The 21,084-nt window shown below is 50.2% G+C and overlaps 2 protein-coding genes across 2 annotated transcripts in view; one reads left to right on the top strand and one right to left on the bottom strand.

The window, feature by feature from the left end:
• TRIM46 (tripartite motif containing 46) overlaps positions 1–11,241 on the bottom strand; it is a 24,666-nt gene extending 13,425 nt beyond the window's left edge. The window contains exons 1-4 of the mRNA XM_077920026.1: positions 11,037–11,241; positions 5,200–5,455; positions 3,313–3,659; positions 1,776–1,945 (exon numbers count right to left, since the gene is read on the bottom strand). Coding sequence (XP_077776152.1) covers positions 1,776–1,945; positions 3,313–3,659; positions 5,200–5,455; positions 11,037–11,099 — 836 coding nt within the window. The 5' untranslated portion in view covers positions 11,100–11,241. The remainder of the gene's footprint in view (positions 1–1,775; positions 1,946–3,312; positions 3,660–5,199; positions 5,456–11,036) is intronic.
• Positions 11,242–11,926: 685 nt separating this feature from the next.
• Positions 11,927–20,244, top strand: KRTCAP2 (keratinocyte associated protein 2). Its single transcript, XM_028709814.2, has 5 exons — positions 11,927–12,085; positions 13,960–14,114; positions 18,130–18,193; positions 18,399–18,465; positions 20,055–20,244. The coding sequence occupies exons 1-5, from the start codon at positions 12,082–12,084 to the stop codon at positions 20,173–20,175; spliced, it is 411 nt and encodes a 136-aa protein (XP_028565647.1). The 5' UTR covers positions 11,927–12,081; the 3' UTR covers positions 20,176–20,244.
• Positions 20,245–21,084: the final 840 nt, after the last annotated feature.

Below are 21,084 nucleotides of genomic sequence, written 5' to 3'. Positions count from 1 at the left end.
GGGCAATATTGGGCTGTTTCATTGCCGGGACGTTTACTACGGAGGGAATGTCAAAAGGCAAAACGGGGGAAAGCAGGAAGAGGATACAATATTGAATTAAATGGGAGTCTGCATGATATAGTGAATTTCTGTTTAATTATAATTTGCTGATGTTTGGGGAGTTAACTTTACTGTTATATGTTAATAGATGATTGAATATCGCTTTATTCGATGTAAGTCGTTGCATTTTAAAGTTTTATTGTTTTATTGTGACTTTTTGAATTGGATTAGATTATTTTAAAGTGTGCAATCTTTGTTGTTATATTTTGGTGCTGTAAATCGTCTTCGGTATAGCAATATAGAAAGACAGTATACAAATTAATAGTAAACTGAAATGGAATACAGGTACAGACCACCCCGTCAGTCCGTTACAACCTAAGCTGCTCCAGATTCCACAATTTGGATGGAAAGGCCTGTTTTACAAGCAGAAGGTTCAACATACATATCTCTACACAGACCAGGGGGAAAGACTCCAGGCCTGAAACCCTGGAGAGCTTCTGCCAGTCAGTGTGGGCATTATTGAGCTAGGTGGACCAAAGCTTTGGCTCTGAATAAGGCAGCATCTGACATCCCTACCGAAGCCAACCCTATGAGCATGGAAATCTTAAGTGCTTCCTAGAGGGAGCCTGTTGCAGAGTGGCAGAATATGGCACCTGCTTTGCCAAAGGTTGGAGGTTTGATTCCCGGCCTCTGTAGGTATACCTGAGAGACTTGCTACCCAAAGTGCTGAAGAATGACTGCCAGTCAGTGTGAGTAGTATAAGGCAGTTTCCTATGCCCCTGTTTTAAAACCAGCCCTTTAACTCAGAACCATGAGAACTAGAATCTTGCGGTCATATTTAAGAGAAGGGCCGTAGGTCAGCAGGGCAGCACAGACAGGAAGGCACCAGGTTATTATTGATTGATTGATTGATTGATTGATTGATTGACTGATTGAATTTATATCCCGCCCTATATCCGGAGGTCTCAGAGCAGTTCACAGAATATATGAAACCACAAAATGCATAATCAAAATAAAAACAACAACCCAATAACACCCCCCCCCAAAAAAATACATTTTAAAAAGGCACTGGATCCTCACAACATTTAAAGTACGACAATGAACAAACCTGGACAGGAGCCACTCATTGGAAAAACCATGATCTCAGAAATGTCTGTGGCAATATTTATCAGTGAGGCAACACTAAGCTACAGGGACCATTTGGTCTCACTCGCTATATGGCAACTTCCTTTTTTATTTTTAGATTTGCACTTCTAACAAAATCTTATTGACTTTCCAATTATTTTTTAACGTTCTCAATCAGATGTAATTAACCATAGAAAAAACAGACACAAGACTCCCTCGCATCCTTGGACCTCCCTCCACCCTCCCAGGGGTTCCATGTTTAACATTTCCTGCTGCATATTTCATGTCCTCCATTTATTCCATTTATATTTTATATCGTAAGTCTCTGTTAACTCACAAGTGTTATTTCAGTCCTGTTAAAGAGCTCAGCTGTTTACAGGTATAAAATAAATTTCCTCCAGTCTTTAGCAAAACCTCGGTTTTCCTGGTGTCTGATATTTCTAGTCATTTTCGCCATCTCAACATAATCCATCGGTTTAACTTGCCGTTCTTCTCTGGTGGGGACTTTTCCGTCTTTCCATCTCTGGGCCAGCAACTTCTCTACCTTCCTTTCTCAACTCAGCCATTTTATCAGAACCGGGCAGGCGGACAGAGGTGGGGATGAAGGAGACAGCTTAAATCCCACAGAAAGCCTCACCTTGAGGGCCTGGTAGGCGCTGACGACGGGCGAGATCTTGTGGCCCGTGTGCGTCCGGCGAACACGACACAGCTGGCAGACTAAGCGCTGGCAGCTCTTGCAGTAATGCGTCACCTCTTCCCGGTGCTCTGGACACGTCAGACCCTGCGCAGGACACAGAAGGAGGCAGGTTAGTCACGGTTTTACTTTGTTCGAAGTCCCTGGCACTCGCGGACACAAACGCAGGCTTCCTAGTCTTTGTGGGATGAGGACTTTCCATTTGAATCTGTTACTTTAAGACAGGAAGCCTCAGATCCAGAGGTCGCAAATGAACTGGAAAGCGCCTACAAAGTGCGCCTTAGTAGCTCTCTGTGACGGGAAAAAGGCCTTTGGGAACAGGAAACAAGACCAAGGAAGATTCCTAAGGCATACCCTTGAGAAAGGCCCTGGATTGGGAGAAATGTGGGGGGAAACTTGGTCCGAAAACATGGACACACACACACCAAGAGGCAGTGTGGTGCAGTGGTTAAAGTGTCAGACTAGGACCTGGGAGAGTCCGGGGTTCAAATCCTGACCTGGCCATGAAACTCACTGGGTGGCCTTGGGCCAGTCACTGCCTCTCAGCCTAACCTACCTCACAGGGTTGTTGTTGTGGGGATTGAGGAAGAGGGAGAACCATGGAAGCCACCCTGGAGGAAATGTTGGGATATTATTATTATTATTATTATTATTATTATTATTATTATTATTATATGCTGCCCATCTGACTGAGTTGCACCAGCTACTCTTGGTGGCTTCTGACATATATAAAGGCATAATGAAACATTACAAAAGGCTTCCCTAAACAGGGCTGCCTTCAGATGTCTTTTAAAAGTCAGATAGTTGTTTATTTCCTTGACATCTGATGGGAGGGCTTTCCACAGGGCGGGTGCCACTACCAAGAAGGCCCTCTATCTGGTTCCATGTAAACTCACTTCTTGCAATGAGGGAACCGCCAGAAGGCCCTCGGAGCTGGATCTCAGTGTCCAGGCTGGACAATGGGGGTGGAGACGCTCCTTCCGGTATACAGAGCCAAACTGTTTAGGGCATGGGTAGGCAAACTAAGGCCCAGGGGCCAGATCCAGCCCAATCACCTTCTAAATCCGGCCCACGGACAGTCCGGGAATCAGTGTGTTTTTACATGAGTAGAATGTGTGCTTTTATTTAAAATGCATCTCTGGGTTATTTGTGGGGCATAGGAATTAGTTCATTTCCCCCCAAAAAATATAGCCCACCTCCCCCCCAAGGTCTGAGGGACAGTGGACCGGCCCCCTGCTGAAAAAGTTTGCTGACCCCTGGTTTAGGGCTTTAAAGGTCAGCACCAACACTTTGAACTGTGTTTGGAAATGTACTGGGAGCCAATGTAGATCCTTTAGGACCGGTATTAAATGGTCCTGGCACCAGCCTGGATTAGTTGCTGTTTCCAAGTCACTTCCAAATAAACAGCAAAGTCTTCCCTCTGGCCCTCGGAGGAGTTGGACGGAGCTCCTTACCTTGGGCCGGAACGTGAGCGTGGGTGGGGTGGGCTCGTGCTGGGCTTTCTGGGTACCCCACGGGTGGTAGAGCTTAAAGCACTCGTTGCAGAAGCTGGATTTGCACTCGGTGCAGCCCTTGGTGGCCTCCAGCTGCGGCGGCTTGCAGAACTGGCACATGATGGCGGCGCTGACGTTGATGGTGTGGCGGTAGCGCTCCACCACCCTCTCCAGCGTCAGGTTGCGGAAGAGGCTGCCCAGGCCCCTCTCGCCCAGGTCCACATCCCTCTGGCACAGCGGGCAGGGGAAGAGCACGCTCTGGGGGTGCAAGAGGCCGCCTCGCTTGCGCCCCGGGTACGTGCCGAAACCTGCAAGCACAGGGACACCAGAACAGAAGGCAAGGTGACGTTGCGCACACAGAAGATGCCTCCCCGGAAGATGCAGGGACTCCCATCAGCCTCGGGGAAACTGGCCCATGGGCAGGGCTGATGGGATTTGTAGTCCGGCAACATCCAGAGGGTCACAGGTTCCCCAACCCTGTCCCAGCCAATCAGGTGTGGGAACCTGCGAGCCCTCCCGGGTCTTGCTGGACTCCAACTCCCATCAACCTCAGCAAGCATGGCCATCAGTCAGAGGTGATGGGTATTGTAGTCCTTCGACATCTGGAGGGTCACAGGTTCCCCACTCCTGTCCTTGACACGTGTCCCAGCCAATCAGGGATCACATATGAAATGCGGTCAGAGACTGGCTTGGACGCTGAGGAGCGGTGGCTGGATACTGATGAGCGGCCACTGGGAGAAGTGGGGTTGGGAAAAGGGACCAGTGATCTGGGGGAGCCTGTAACAGCTAGGAGGCGAGAGGCAGGAGAAGCTGTACGATTGGAGGGTGAAGAACAAGTGCAGGAGGAGAGAGAGATGGGTCAGGCTGGTGGAGAGTCACAGGCTTCCACACCTCCTCTCCTGCCTCATCTCTCCTACTCCACTGTCTCCCAGGACCAGAAGAGGACTGAAGCAGGAGGAACAGAAGGCTAAAAGCAGGCGTAGTCTTCACCTGCTTGCGTTCAGCTCAGATGGAGAAGATACCACAAGCCAAAGTTAGGGACGGGGCCTCTCTGTTGTGGCAACAGCCTCATCGTGTGAACGCCCAGGAGTAGCTGAGAGACAGGAGACTGATGGACATCCCTTTTCTTTTGACAATAGTGAAATCCTTTCCCTGGACTTTCCTCGTTTGACCGTGGCATGTAAGCAGGTGTGGGGAACTTGTGGGCCCTCCAGATCTTGCTGATAACCCAAAGCCCCTCTTTCCACTTTCCTCCCACCCTGTTTCCCCAGTGCCAAATTTTAATTTGTAACATCCTCGGGGCAAGGACCTGCCCTTTTGTGCTTGCAGCACGAACTGCAAACATTCCTACGGCCCAACCGCTTTTACCTTCAACCAGGTAAAGTTAAAGGTAAGGGACCCCTGGACGGTTAAGTCCAGTCAAAGGCGACTATGGGGTTGCAGTGCTCATCTCGCTTTCAGGCCGAGAGAGCCGAGTTTGTCCGCAGATAGCTTTCCAGCTCATGTGGCCAGCATGACTGAACCGCTTCTGGCACAACAGGACACTGTGACGGAAGCCAGAGCACACAGAAACGCCATTTACCTTCCCGCCGGAGTGGTGCCTATTTATCTACTTGCACTGGTGTGCTTTCGAACTGCTAGGTTGGCAGGAGCTGGGACAGAGCAAACGGGAGCTCACTCCATCGTGGGGATTCAAACCACGACCTTTGGATTGGCAAGCCCAAGAGGCTAAGTAGTTTGGACCACAGCGCCACCCACGTCCCATCTTCCCCCAGGAGGGGATGCCCTTGCCCTACGTGTCTGCCAGCCCGCCAGCAGAGGGCACCGCCACACCGCCCTCCTCCCCACCTGACTTGAGGAGTCGGTCCAGGCGCTCTGGCTTGGGGATGACCCGGCGGCCCAGGCGAGGGCTCCGCGTGGCTGGCGTGGAGGCCGGCGAGGTGGGCTCGGAGGTGGGGTCCGGACAGACGTAGCCTTGCTGCAGCAGGACCTCGGTGGCGCAGATGTGGCAGACATTGTGCATGCAGGGAAGCACCAGGGGCTGCTTGTACATCTCCTTGCACACCGGGCACAACAGCTCCCTCTCCATGTTCTTCATGCTGGTCTGGAAGGACAAGGAAGGAGGGGAAAGGAAAACAGGTTTCAAGAGAACAAAACCGTGATTCCTGCAAATAGAGGCTGGTTCTAGCTCAACACCAGTATTATAACATACTGTAGGATCCCTGCAGAAGGGACCTAAGAGGTTTGGGGACAACAACAAGGGGTGCTGAGGGTGTAAATGACTACCAGACTTTGAAAAGCTGGTATCGCTGGATCAATTTTGTTCAATTACTTAAGGCTGAATAGTTTTAATTAGCTTTTGAATGCATGTTCAATTAATTTTGTTTTGCTCTGATTTACTGCCTGCGCCGCTTTTCGTTCGAAGGAATCCCAAAGCGGCTTACAAATAGTGAATAGCAATAACACAACGCCACAAATGCAGCATAAATCCCACAGAACAATGAACAAATCATCAGCCTAACTGTTGCAACCTATAAAGCACCGTTAGCAAAGCAACAACTACAAAAACAAGCTGAGCATGGCAATGAGAGCAAAAGTCGTCTTACACGATTAACGAACCAAAGGGGCATTTAGAATCTATTAAACAAGAATTAACAACGCTGATGAAATAGCAACCAAAAGAATAAATTGAGCACTGTTAAGTTCACGCAATGCACACACCCTTGTTGTTCCTGTTTTGAATTTTACCGTGTTACCATCTTCCTTAGTGGGTCGTCATGCAAACCGATATTCAAAGAATCGCAGAATTGTAGAGTTGGAAGGGGCCACAGGGGTCATCTAGCCCAACCCCCTGCAATGTAGGAGGCTGCAGGAGGCTCGAACCCACAACCGTGAGATTAAGAGTCTCATGCTCTACCAGCTGAGCTATCCTGACTGCTCTGAACAGTACTTTTTGTAGGGAGCGCTGAGGATGTGTTTATGTAACCAAGGCATAAATGAAAAAGTTTGGGAACCACTGGCTTAAAGGAAGGATGGGGGGGGGGGGAGGAAATACAGGGCAAAATAATGAATAATAAAAAATAAAAATAATAACGATAGCGGCTTCCTCCTCTTCGACACTCTCAAAGAGTTTGCCCACCGCTCGCGACCTCCCCTTGCAATCTGGAGCAGGGGTTGTAGTCTCACCTCTCCCTGGCCAATCACAAGGCAGCGTTGTGCTACAGGGAACCAGGCACAGGGCCTTTTCGGTAGTGGCGCCCGCCCTGTGGAACGCCCTCCCATCAGATGTCAAGGAGATAAACAACTACCTGACATTTAGAAGACATCTGAAGGCAGACCTGCTCAAGGAAGTTTTTAATGTGTGACATTCTAATGTATTTTTAATCTTTGCTGGAAGCCGCCCAGAGTGGCTGGGGAAGCCCAGCCACAAGGCCAGGGTACAAATAAGAAATTATTATTATTATTATTATTGTGCTGCCCATAGGAAGAACAGACCAACGGTGCGCCTTAGAACACTTCCCAGAATCCTTTGCAACATGCTTTGTTCCATGGCCAATGTGCAGGGGAGGGAAGCGTTTCCCTGCAGCGGCTAAGGGAAAGGATCCTGGTTGCTAGTTGCAATTATACCCCCCCCACCCACCCCGCTGCCGCCCCCCCCCAACCCAAAAAATACAGGCTCTGCCTTGAGATTTATATTCATCTCTTCAGGCTATGAAGTCTGAAGTCGCTAAAATAGCATCACCCACGCACAAGGTTTGTAAATGTACCCAAACCAAAAAAAGTTTAGCGAGGGGGGGACCCCAGCTGGGGGCTGGGGGACAGGGAATACAACCCCACAAGGACTGAGCATATTCACTGCGCCAACTAACTGTTGCGAAGAGCGGGGAAGGGAACAAAAAACTGAGAGTGGGAATCGAATGGAGCTGCTCTGGCTAGCTGGGATCCTGAACAAAAATGGCAAATTTTGTGGCATATCCCATCTGTATATTATGAGTATTAATGTATCATATTTGTATTAGCAGTAAGTATTCTGCATTTCCTATCACGCATAGGGTGTGTCTCATTTGCATCCTCAAACGACCCTGTGGGATAGGCAAAGCAGAAAGCAAATGACTGGCTTAAGTGCATCCATTAAAGCTTTGGGGGTTGCATGCGACTCAAAAATTTGCCCGTGTCCTGCCCATGGGTGCAAGCAAGGAAGCCCTTGAGGTCTTTCCTTGGCACCCACAAGGCTTCTGACCACACACACACACACACACACACACACACACACAAAAAAACCCTCCTTCAAAAGAGCATAGAGATGAAGGAGGAAGTTGCAAGAGTGACACTCTTTCCCACTTCCTCTCTCAGCTCTATGTGCTTTCCATGTGCTTAATTTACCGCTTCCGACTTTTACCCGGATCCCTTCAAAATGGCTGCATTTTCTGTCTCTTGGCGGGTGCAGCAGGGAGGAGATTTGGGGGACAACAGACCAGGAAGGGAGGCGACGCCCGTGATGTTCCCTCAAAAGTGCAAACGTGCCCACATGCCTGAAAAGGTTGCCAACCCCTCTAACCACTGCTCCATGCTACCTCACTAATAATGCTTAGCTGTCCTGCTTCACGTGTGTTCAAAGGGTCTCATTAATACACACACCCAACCACCTTGTAAACCAGGACACTGTTTAATATCCCCATTTTGCAGATGGGGCTGCAGGACTTGAGGCACAGAAATTTGCATCAGGGAACTTGCGGACCTGGGAACGTTGCGCAGTTCAGTTTTCCTTCAACCATTACACTGCAGTGTTTGGCCTCAGAAAATAACAAGAAGACCTGACCACTGACCCATCTAGTCCAGCATGTACTAGGATTTGGGTTCGAATCCTTCTTGAGTCACAACGGCCGACCAGATGCCTCAATAAATATTCGAACCCAAAAGAACTCTCCTTGCCTGTGTTTTGTAGAAAATGGGATTCAAAAACGTTACTGACCATGGAACCCCCTAAGCATGTACAGAGGGCCAGTCTCACTCTTGAGGCACCCCAGCAAGATTGCATGTGTCATGAAAGGGGGAAGTGACAGAAACATGAGTACAGTATGAGCCAGGCTTTGAGACTACATACAGCTCCTTCACTCCCACTCTAGATTATGTTACAAAATAAGGTGCCTTATACAGAGTCACCAACGAGCTCAGCACTCCCTGCACTGACTGGCAGCAGCTCTCCAGGGAAGATTCCCAGTCTTCCTTGGCAATGCTAAGATCCTTGGTCAAGCTAAGGATCTTACCCGCTATTTATTTGACCACCCAATGATTTGCACTGTAATTTGAATAAATTGCTGAAAAACCAGAGCGGTTTAACAATCAATCCCTCTTCCCAGGGAACTCTGGGAATTGTAGCTCTGTGAAGGGAATTGAGGACTCCTAACCACTCTCAGCATCCTTAACAAACTACAGCTCCCAGAATTCTTTGGGGGAAGCCATGACTGTTTAAAGTGGCTTCATAGTGCTTTAAATGTAGGCTGTGGATGTGGCCTATGTGGATGTGACTCAGAAGTAAGTCCCACTACTCACTGGTAAGTGGAAGCAAGACTGCGTCCTTAGTTATAGGGTAGTAGTTAATAGCAACACTGCAATGGTTAGGCCTGCCGTCTGTCCAGATTTATCCAGACATTACCAGGAAATGCAGCGCTTTATCCTGGATTGTAGGCAAGTCAATCGTGGTCTTTCGGTGTTTTTGTAAAAAAAAGAAAGCTCAACAACTTTGGGGTCTTCCTAAAAGAAAGCTCAAGAACTTTTGGGGTGTCCTGGCTTTTACTTTTTGAAATATGGCAACCCTAGCATTGGTGAAGTCTTTTCAAAGGGTGTTGATACTGTGAGGTAGGGGTGATATCAATAATAGAAGCATGATTTATTTTTTAAAAAAATCTATTCACACAGACATAAAATAGATTCCTAGAGTTTCTAAGGATTGAACCTGGAACCTTCTGAATGCAGGGCATTGTACTTAGCTACTGAGGTATGGACCTTCTATAATCCCCCCCCCAAAAAAAAAACCATCAGGAATTTATTTATGTTCTTACAATATGCAGAGACATGACCATTAGCGAGAGAAACATCACTCATTTCTGGGGACAAAGAGATTTCCCAGAGGTCAATAAACTATATGTGCAAGGGGCATAGCGCACACCTTGCATGCAGGAGGTCCTGGGTTCAATCCCTCACATCTCCAGGCAGGGCTGGGAATGCCCCCTGCCTGAAACTCCAGAGCGCAGCTGCCAGTCCGTGTCGACAGTGCTGAGCTAGATACACCAATGGTCTGATTCAGTATAAGGCAGCTTCCTCTGCTCCTATTTAAATCAGGCCTTTCTCTACAAACAGGAGGAGTGGGGGTCTTCCTTTATTTGTAGGGGGCGGTCCATAGCTCGGGGGGGGGGGGGGCAGAGCATCATCTGCTTTGAAAGTCCCAGGTTTCAATTCCCGGCATCTCCAGGAAGGGCTGTGTCTGAAACCCTGGAGAGCAGCTGCCAGTCAGTGCAGGGAATATACAGTATAATGCTCCAAATCAGTGTCAGCCGCTCACGCCCACCCACCCAGATTCCCCACTCGTGCAGCTCAAAGGCAGGGCCAGCCTGCTTTCCCCATCGCTCGGCACACAGGCTGGCGGGCGGCGGGGGTTATAGGGAGAGAGAGACCCCGCCTCCCAGTTCTTACAGGCAGTTTGGCAGCCAGCCCAGTCTCTGCTGCGTCCCATTCAAGGGCACTCTTGTCCTTTGGCCAGGGAGTGGGGTGGAGGGGGCTCTCCCCCTGCCCCAAAGCTCCATTGCCTTCCGCTCCGGCTGCCCAGCGATACAAGGCACCCGGGGAAGAAGGTGGTCCAAAAAACAGTAAAGAATCCCCAGTATCTGATCTTTTGCCAAAGAACCATTCATCTTGCAGCTTCCAGCCAAGGCTTCCCCACCTAGAGATCTGCCGCCACGGGGCCCCAAAGGCATTTCCCTTCCCTGCCATCCATCCATCCCCAAGGGACGGGCACTCACCTTGCCCAACGCCCGCCTGGATGCCATCTCTCTTGGCAAGCGAGAAGGGACACACACACACATACACACACACACAAAGCAGGAGGAGAGGGGAGGGGATGGATGGATGGAGAAGGGCGGGGAGGGAGGGAGGGAGGGAGAGAGCCACAGCGGAGGCAGACGCTGGACCAGGCAGGCCCTGGCAGCCAGCCCTGGGAGGAGGTTGCCATGGCGACGGAGGGATGTGCTCGGATGCTCACAGCATCCTTCACTTAGCCCTGAAGGGAGTCCGGGGAAAAACTGATGGAGCTTGGGGGGGGGGGGGAGGGAATGAGAGCGTCTAGGCTAGTTGTCAAGAGGGGAGGGGCAGCACCTATTTTATATGCGGGGGGTTATATGATTTCCAGGTTTTTTTGCGGGGGGGCAGCTCTTTTGATCCCAGTGGCAGCAACATGGATCCCTCATCATGCCGACGCACTCGGGAGACAATGGGACGCCCATACTAGATCTCTCTTCCTCACACCCCCCTCCCGCAAAGCATCCCTTCTCATAGCATACAGACAGGCACCCCCACATCGGCTGCCCTAGATTGGGGTGTTTTCTCCCCACACCCTTTTTCTCTCGCCCCCCCCCCCCCCGTTTTTCTATCCCTTGCGTCGCCCACCCTCTTTCCCCCCCGGTTCTCACGCTGATTCGGACGAGGGCATCCATGATCGACGTGAAGGAGTGGAGGTCCTCGCCCTCGGCCATGACTCCCGGGGGGGACGGGGGGCTTCCGGCCTCCGCACCCCCGCGCCGCCCCGGCAGCGCTTCGCAAACGCCTCGGTCTATTGCGGCCGAGAGCCCGGGCGAGCCGTCGGGGAGGGAGGAGGAGAGCCAGCAACGCGCATGCTCCTCCGGAGAGGCTCGGCTCCGGGCGCCCTGCCTCCCTCTCGCCGCCCCCCCCCCCGCGCTTTGAAGTGATGGAGGGCGCGTGTGAGTGTGTTGGGTTATTAATAATCATTATTTTATTGCTGGTGCAGCAGATCCCACATGTAGAGCGCTTTATGGGGGAGGAGGAGCAGCCAAGGGGAGCGGGGGGCAGAAGGTTGATGGGGAGCTGCCAGTCGCCACATGCCATCCCAGGGTGTGGTCATTTGTTGAAAGGCTTTGCTCCTGCTTTCCACAGGCTTTGCATGGGCAAGGGTGCATCTGAGCATAGGCAGAGTGCATTCCCTTAGCTTCTAAATCGGAAGGTGCAAGGTTTCGAGAAGCTGTACATTTTGCATTTATTACTATCGTCGTCGTGTCATTATCGTTAAACTGCAGTATTCATTCAAGTGACCAGGCCTATAAATGCGGAGGCAAGACTCGAACCCGCGACTTCCCGGGCCTGCCAACGTTCTCCGGCTCTGGTCCTTTGTTCGCTGAATGCGCGTGTGCTCCCCCTAGCGGCCAGCCGGATGAAATGAAACGCAGCAAAGCCTGCTATGGGCGCCGCCGGCCGCTAGGCGGGGAACGTGGCGCGACGCACGCTTCTCCGCCCCCTCTCAGGCGGCGGGGGAGAGCGGCGCGCTTGCGCGGAGGCGCAAATTACACGTCTCCGCTCAGAGCCGCGCCTGCGCGTCAGAGAGAACTCCCTCTCGCCGAGGGAAGGAGGCGCAAGAACGGCGCATGCGCGAGAGAGAAAAGAACCAGGGAACTTTGGTTCAAACCGGGAGCGGACACATCGGAGGGCGCTGCGCGGTGTATTATGGGTAATGTGGCATTGGGGTTGGGGAGGTGGGCGACATGCATGCTCCTGGCCTGGAGAGGGGTGGGCGCTGCTGCCAGCCTGTGCTCAGGGCGCCTTGTGGGTGAGGAGCATGGGCAATGGTGGCAGAGTGTGTGCTTTGAGTGCAGAAGGTTCAGTCCCCAGTGGCATCTCTGGGTAGAGCTGGGAACAGGCCTCCCCTGTCTGAAAGCCTGGGGAGCTGCTGCCAGCCTGTGTTGTTGTCGTTTAGTCGTGTCCGACTCTTCATGACCCCATGGACCAGAGCACGCCAGGCACTCCTGTCTTCCACTGCCTCCCGCAGTTTGGTCAAACTCATGCCGGTAGCTTCGAGAACACTGTCCACCATCTCGTCCTCTGCCGTACCCTTCTCCTTGTGCCCTCCATCTTTCCCAACATCAGGGTCTTTTCCAGGGAGTCTTCTCTTCTCATGAGGTGGCCAAAGTACTGGAGCCTCAGCTTCACGATCTGTCCTTCCAGTGAGCACTCAGGGCTGATTTCCTTAAGAATGGATGCGTTTGATCTTCTTGTAGTCTATGTGGGACTCTCAAGAGTCTCCTCCAGCACCATAATTCAAAAGCATCAATTCTTCGGCGATCAGCCTTCTTTATGGTCCAGCTCTCACTTCCATACATCACTACTGGGAAAACCATAGCTTGAACTATACGGACCTTTGTCGGCAAGGTGATGTCTCTGCTTTTTAAGATGCTGTGTAAGATGCCAGCCTGTGTAGGCAACACTAAGCTAAATGGACTCAGTATAAGGCGCCTTCCTGTGTCGTGGAGGTGCTGTCGCTCAGTGGCAGAGCATCGGCTTGGTCCCAGGTTCAATCCCTGCCATCTCCAAATAGGCCCCCACCTTCCTCAAACCCCAGAGAGCCACTGTGAGTCATTGCGGACAATACTGAGCTCAGCAGATGAATGGGCTGGCTGGGTTGCAAGGCAGCTTCCTAAGCTGAGGAGAGGCTGGAGCTCAGCAGTGGAGCATTTGCTTTGCATGTAGAGGGACCCAGTTCTAATCCCCTGCACCTGTACAGGTATGGGTAGACCAGGGACTGGGCACCTCAGACCTGGCAGCCAAATGTGGCCCAGCAGGCCCCTATCTCGTGCCCTCAGGCCGTGCCACACTGAGCCTCCATATCATACACCCTCACCAGGCCCTGTTTGACACTTTCCTTGAGTGATTTTTGGGTGTCAACTTGTAAACCCAGTTTGAGCGTCAGTTACAGTGGTACCTCGGGTTACATACGCCTCAGGTTACATAGCTTCAGGTTACAGACTCCATTAATCCAGAAATAGTACCTCGGGTTAAGAACTTTGCTTCAGGATGAGAACAGAAATCGTGCAGCGGCAGCAGGAGGCCCCATTAGCTAAAGTGGTACCTCAGGTTAAGAACAGTTTCAGGTTAAGAACGGACCTCCGGAATGAATAATGGTAAGTAGTTAACCCGAGGTACCACTGTACTCGGTTTCAGGGGCAGCAAAAAAAGCAGGGTTCGTGGCACAAAACTCTGACACCAGTTTGGAGTCAATCAGACAATGTTCAGTTTTGGGGTATACCTGTGGCCCCCAGTTTGAGCATCAGCTACTCAGTTTGCGGGGTGGGGTGACAGAAAACACAGGGATCACATCACAAAACTTTGGCACTGGTTTGGAGTCGATTGGCCAATGTTGGGTTTGGGGTATTAAATTGTGACCCCAGTTTGCTGTGTCAGTTACTCAGTTTGGGGGAAGGCAGCACAAAGTGTGGGGTTCGTGGCACAAAACAGCCCGAAAATGTTGTGCTCACATATTAATGGCGCTTGTCCTTTGTGCTTCTGCCAGCAGAGGCGAGTGACCCTTGTCTCTTTCTCTCTCCGCAGCTGTCGGCACGGGTACGTCGTTGGTGCTTTCGTCTCTCCTGTGCCTCCTGCTCTTCACCGGGATGCAGATGTACAGCCGCCAGCTGGCATCCAGCGAGTGGTTGACCATCCAAGGGGGCCTGCTGGGCTCTGCCCTCTTCATCTTCTCCCTTACCGTATCCTCCTACGTGCAGCATTTTGCTTGGGCATTTTCAGCTGGGCTGGGGCTGTCAGAATGGGATGGGGTCAAACGGGGCACCCATTGGCATCAGCTGATCCAGCAGGAAGGTGACGCATAAAGGGCTGCAGCTCTGTAGGTAATAATAATAATAATAATAATAGTAGCACCTTAAAGACCAACTAAGTTAGTTCTTGGTATGAGCTTTCGTGTGCATGCACACTTCTTCAGATACATGTGTATCTGAAGAAGTGTGCATGCACACGAAAGCTCATACCAAGAACTAACTTAGTTGGTCTTTAAGGTGCTACTGGAAGGAATTTTTTTGTTTTGACTATGGCAGACCAACACGGCTACCTATCTGTAATAATAATAGTAATAATATTAATAATAAAATTTATTTATACCCCGCCCTCCCCAGCCAAGGCCGGGCTCAGGGCAGCTAACAAGCAATAATAAAAACAAGTTGAATGAATACAACTTAAAAACAAGATTAAAATACAACAATTAAAATATTGAAACATTAAAATCTTAAAATGCAGCCTCATCACAGGAGGAGAAAGGAAAAAGAAAGAAAGGAAAAGGGGGAGGGAATCAAATTGGCTCCAAGCCAAAGGCCAGGCGGAACAACTCTGTCTTACAGGCCCTGCGGAAAGAAATCAGATCCTGCAGGGCCCTAGTCTCTGTGACAGAGCGTTCCACCAGGCTGGAGCCAGAGTTGAAAAGGCCCTGGCTCTGTTTGAGGCTAATCTAACTTCCTTAGGGCCCGGGACCACTAGGGGGTTGCTATTTATGGACCTTGAGGCTCTCAGTGGGGCAGACCGGGAGAGGCGGTCCCGTAGGTACGAGGGTCCTAGGGTCTGCTTTGTAGGAGATCCCAGGCTCCATCCCAGTCATTTCCAGGTAGGGCTGAGAACGTTCTCGTCTGAAACCTGGGCATTTTGCTGCCAGTCAGTGTAGGCACTCCTGAGCTAGAGGGGCCAGTGGTCTGAACTGCAGCTTCTTACGTCCCTGTGTTATAAGTGGTTCAGCCTCTGCTTTGCGGTGCAGAAGGTTCCCTGGCATTTTCAGGTAGAGCTAAGAGCTAACATTTTCTTCTAAATGTTTTATTTCCTCAAACGGTGCTGCGGAAGTAATATTGATTAAATTACTAAATATAAATTAACTGACCCACCCCCAGCTTGAACGCTGTTTCAAAACTCAGGTTACATTTCTTGGAAGTGCAATATATTCTACAAATAGCATTGAGAATCTTTTTTTTAAACATAATATTCAAAGTGCTGTTTTTCTAGAAAAAGAGGTGCCAGAATGCAGCGTGAACACCTCCATTGTCCTCTTAGAATGGCAACGGGGCCCACCTGAGAGGTGCCGGAACTGAATTTCAGTGAAAAAAGCCCTGATAATAATAGTAACAATAATAATACAGTGGTCCCTCGGGTTACAAACACCTCGGGTTACAAACACTTCGGATTACAGACTCCGCTAACCCGGAAATAGTACCTCGGGTTAAGAACTTTACCTCAGGATGAGAACAGAAATCGCGCGCTGGCGGCAGCAGAAGGCCCCATTAGCTAAAGTGGTACCTCAGGTTAAGAACGGACCTCCGGAACGAATTAAGTTCTTAACCAGAGGTACCACTGTACAGTGGAACCTCAGTTCTCAAATGTCTTCGTTGATGAACATTTCAGAACCCGAATGCCGGAAACCCGAAAGTAAATGCTTCAGTTTTCGAACGCGCTTCGGAAGCCGAACAAACTTCCGCTGTGTGTTTTTCAATTTTCACCATTGAAATTGACGTTCTCCCTTTGTGCCTCAGTTGTCGAACGTATCGGAATTCAAACAATCTTCCAGAACGAATTAAGTTCAACAACCAAGGTTCCACTGTAATAAAAATAATAATGTTATTATTTGTACCATGCCCAACTGACTGGGTTGCCCCAGCCACTCTGGGTGGCTTCCAACAGATACAAAAGCATAATAAAACATCAAGCATTAAGAACTTCCTAATTATTATAATAAATAATACTAATTTTTTGTTTACAGCGTTCATTGTTTTCAATAACCTGTGATCAAAACGCTCCAGCTACAAGCAATATATTTTACAGATTGCTTTACAATACAATAGAAATAATCCCTTGCAAGTAACGTTGGGACAATACCCTTTTTTGGGCCGAGAAGTTCTGCAACAAAATGTTGCAGTAGAGGGTGCTTTTGTTTAGGGAGCCAGCCAGCCGTGCCCTTCTCTATAATACTCCATTGCGCTCCCCCTCCCACCCAGTTTTCCATTTCCCCCCAACAGTAAGCCAGTCATCTGTGGTCGCTGAGCACACACAAACCTCAGAGTTCCCTCAGGCCTGCTGATCCCTTCCTCTTCCGTGTAGGTGGTTTGACTTGGACTACGTAAAAGGGTTGTCACTAACCACCTGAACTTTGGAAATAGAGGGAATCACATGAAATGACATCAGAAACGTGTAACCACATGCTTTCAATTCCCCCCAAACCATTAACTCCCGCCTGAATCAGCTTTCTAGAGAAGTTGGGAGGGTTGGCTTTGTTTTTTACTAAACTCATTATAAAGGTAAAGGTGGCGCTGTGGGTTAAACCACAGAGCCTAGGACTTGCCGATCAGAAGGTTGGCAGTTCGAATCCCCGCGACGGGCTGAGCTCCCGTTGCTCGGTCCCTGCTCCTGCCAACCTGGCAGTTCGAAAGCACCTCAAAGTGCAAGTAGATAAATAGGTACCGCTCTGGCGGGAAGGTAAATGGCGTTTCCGTGCGCTGCTCTGGTTCGCCAGAAGCGGCTTAGTCATGCTGGGCACATGGCCCGGAAGCTGTAAGCCAACTTCCTCGCCCAGTAAAGCGAGATGAGCGCCACAACCCCAGAGTTGGCCACGACTGGACCTAATGGTTAGGGGTCCCTTTACCTTTACCTTTAAAGGACCCCTGACAGTTAAGTCCATTCGTAAACGACTCTGGGGTTATGGTGCTTATCTCGCTTTATTGGCCGAGGGAGCCAGCGTTTGTCCGCAGACAGTTTTTCCGGATCATGTGTAGCATTATCCCTATTGCATCGCCAACAGATACCTTAGATAGCCCTTTTTTAAACAAGTGAAAAGTTCAGAAAAGTAATTAAAACCGATAAGCTAAAAACCAGTTTAAAACGCTAGACGACTTTCAACACATCTAGATAGTCTTGCTGAAGCAAAATCTTTTTGGTGGGTGCCGAAAAGAGCACAGCAAAGGGGCTGGCCTAGTGTCAAAAGGCAGGGACTTCCAACGCGCAAAGATCGGTTTATACAAGTGTGGAGCGCATGTTATGTGGCACCTGCGATCTCACAAGCAAACTGGGAATTATTATTATTTCTTAAATTTGTACACTGTACCACCCTTTGTCCGCAGATCTCAGGTAGGTTCACAACATTTTCCCCCTGGCCTGTGCTTCTGAGTGAATGAATCATAGAATCATAGAGTTGGAATAGACCACAAGGGCCATCGAGTCCAACCCCCTGCCAAGCAGGAAACACCATCAGAGCACTCCTGACATATGGTTGTCAAGCCTCTGCTTAAAGACCTCCAAAGAAGGAGACTCCGCCACACTCCTTGGCAGCAAATTCCACTGTCGAACAGCTCTTACTGTCAGGAAGTTCTTCCTAATGTTTAGGCGGAATCTTCTTTCTTGTAGTTTGGATCCATTGCTCCAAATGGTTCTACTTTGGCTACGTAAAGATTGTAGACCCCCAGATCTTGTCCATTTAGTGTGACGTTTTCCCTCTGTTTTCCCTCTGACGTTTTCCCTCTTTCCAAGTTCTCCAGAAAGCCTGAAGATGCTTTCTGGAGAACTTGGAAAGCTTACGCATTTCTGACCTTCCACCTCAATCTCTCTTCTTTCCAATGACCAAGCAGTGAGTGACAATCTTTATGTAGCAACAGAGGGGAGAGTATCTGTACGTCTGCGGGGGCAGGCTTCTTACTTCCCTGACATGTCAGCGGATGTTTTCCTTGACTTGAAACCCAGGCCTTCAACAACCTTGAAAATTTGATTTTCGGCAAAGGATTCCAAGCTAAGATCTTCCCTGAAAGTAAGCTGAAGGGATTTAGGGTGATCATTTTCTTTTCAGAGAGGTGGGGAGCTGAGAAATTGGCTGGCTTATATGTAGCAGCTGGTGATTGGCTGATATGGGGAGGGTTTTTTTTGGGGGGGGTAGGGCGGGGGTTGTTTACAAAATAATAATTTCTCGTCCTTTTTTTCCCCCTTGCCAAAACGCACCTCCTTTTCCTCCGCAGTTATTACCTGCCTGCTGCTGGCACTGTTTGCTTCAGGGCTGATTCATCGGGTCTGCGTCACCACCTGGTAAGAACGGGGGATTGTGTCCCAACACACACACACAGGTCGTAACAGATCCGGATTAAGGAAATCCAGCTTGCATCACATCTGAAGCTGCTGTCAGGGCCAGATCAGGAACAGAAGCCCCCACGATTAGCAGAGCAAGCAGGAAGGCCCCCAAAACACGGCCGATTGAAACAGGAATGTCGGAAGCTGCCTTATACTGAATCAGACCTCTGGTCTAGCTCAGCATTGTCCGCACTGACTGGCAGCAGCTCATGCAAAGGCTGCCAGGGACTGAACCGGGAGTCCTTCTGCTCTGTTGCCGATCTGAGTCCTCTCCCCTAAAAATAAAGCAAGATTCTAGTCCTCAAGGTTCTGGAGCAAGGGCTGGTTTAAATAAGGAGCCGTCTGACGTTGAGTGAGCTGATTCTCCGTCACGCTCAGTGTTGTCTGCACTGACTGGCAGCTGCTCTCCAGGGTTTCAGGCAGGGGGCACCCCCAGCCCTACCTGGTTTTAACCTTTAAAGCCCTATACGGCCTTGGACCCTTGTACCTACGGAACCGCCTCTCCTGGTATGTCCCACGGAGGAACTTACGGTCTTCAAACAAAAGCGTCCTGGAGGTCCCAGGCCACAGGGAGGTTAGGCTGGGCTCAACCAGAGCCAGGCCTTTTTCGGCTGTGGCTCCAATCTGGTGGAACGCTCTGTCACAAGAGACTAGGGCCCTGCGGGACTTGACATCTTTCCGCAGGGCCTGCAAGACAGAGCTGTTCCACCAGGCCTTTGGCCAGGGCACAGCCTGACTCCCTCCTTTGGCAATCTTCACAGAACTTTAGCCTAATGGTTGCCATCAATTTGAGTTGAATTAATTTTAATGAAATGATTTTAGAATGTTGTATTATTTTATTGTTGTTAGCCACCCTGAGCCCGGCTTCGGCTGGGGAGGGCGGGATATAAATAAAATTTATTATTATTATTAATATTACCTGGAGATGTCAGGGATTGAACCCAGCTCCTTCTGCATGCAAGGCAGATGCTCTACCACTGAGCCATGGCCCGTTCAAAGACATTGTTACACATCTGCAGACAAGCAGCTCTTCCCTCGCAAAAGGTTGGACTCCCAATGGCCGTCCTCCCAGGCTGTTGGCCATGGTGCTTGGGGGCTGATGGGAGTTGGAGTCCAGCAAGCTCTGCAGTTTCCGATAGCTCTGGTTTAGCAACATCGCCCCTCCTCTGGCCGCAGTCAGGGCTGATCGTCAGAGATGCAAACCTGGGTGTGGGGGTCAAGTCGGTCTGTGTGTAAGCTAGCCCACCGCACAACGGCGAAGATGTGCATTTGCCAGCACACCCACTTTTGCACGTGGCCCCCGGGGAAATTGCTCAGAAGAGAATGTGGCCCTCGAGGGGGAAAAGATTCCCCACGGCGGGACTAGGGAGCTGAGCTATGGAAAGGGAGGAGGTCCTTTGGGGTGCTCTCTGCAGGCCACGCCCCTTCCTCACAAGCCACGCCCCCTCCCTGGCCCTCCTTTGCAAAGCAGATGGTCTAGCCTTGAGCCCTTCCCTGCGATCGAGTCTTCCTTGCAACCCACTTACCCCTCTGGTTTTTCTTCCCAGTTTCATCTTCTCGATGATCGCCCTCTACTACATCAACAAGATCTCCTCCACGCTGTACCAGTCGACCACGCCGGTGCCCGTGGTTGCCAAGACGGTCAGTAAAGGCAGGAAGAGGAATTGAAGCAGAGGACCATCCTCAGCGCAGTCGGAACAGCCAATAAAACATTTCCTTTTTTAAAAACAAACAAGACCCCGTCCTCTTCTGAGCTTGTTATTTCAGATAAGGATGAGGGGGGGGAAGTCTCCGCCCCAATGTGCTTGCATTCCAGAACAGGTGTGGGGAAGCTTTGCCCCTCCAGATGTTGCTGTGTCAACAACAACAACAATAATAATAATAATAATTTATTATTTGTACCCCGCCCATCTGGCTGGGCTTCCCCATGCCTGTTCATCTCGGCCATGCCGCCTGGGGCTGATGGGAGTTCAACAATATCTCGAGGTCAAAGGACTGACCCCCAAACCTGTAAGTGCATTTGGTACGTGATCCCTGATTGGTTGGGACATGTGTCCAGGACAGAGATGGGGGACCCTCAATCCTCTAGGTCAGGGTCCCCCAAAGCTGTGTCTCCAGCTGTTTTCAGACTGCAACTCCCATCATCCCTAGCTAGCAGGACCAGTGGTCAGGGATGATGGGAACTGTAGTCTCAAAACATCTGGAGGGCCAAGTTTAAGGAAGCCTGCTCTAGGTGTTGCAGGACTACAATTCTAATCAGCCCTGAAGCATCAGCCATGCTGGCTGGGGGCTGATGGGAGCTGGAGTCCAAGAACATTGTTGAACTACAACTCCCATCAGCCCCTGCCATTGGCCACATTTGCTAGGGCTGATGGGAGCTGCAACATCAGGAGGGCCAGAGGTCCCCCACACCCTGCTTGAGGAGAATGACAGAACTTGGGAAAGAGGGAGCAAAAGGGAAGCACATGGGGGAGTAGGGAAATCAATAATAATAATAATAATAATAATAATAATAATAATAACAATAATAAAAATTGTACCCCACCCATCTGACTGGGTTGCCCCAGCCACTGGGCA

The sequence above is a fragment of the Podarcis muralis genome, chromosome 16, assembly GCF_964188315.1.
Source record: "Podarcis muralis chromosome 16, rPodMur119.hap1.1, whole genome shotgun sequence".
Classification (NCBI taxonomy): domain Eukaryota; kingdom Metazoa; phylum Chordata; class Lepidosauria; order Squamata; family Lacertidae; genus Podarcis; species Podarcis muralis.
This window is presented reverse-complemented; position numbering and strand designations above follow the sequence as displayed.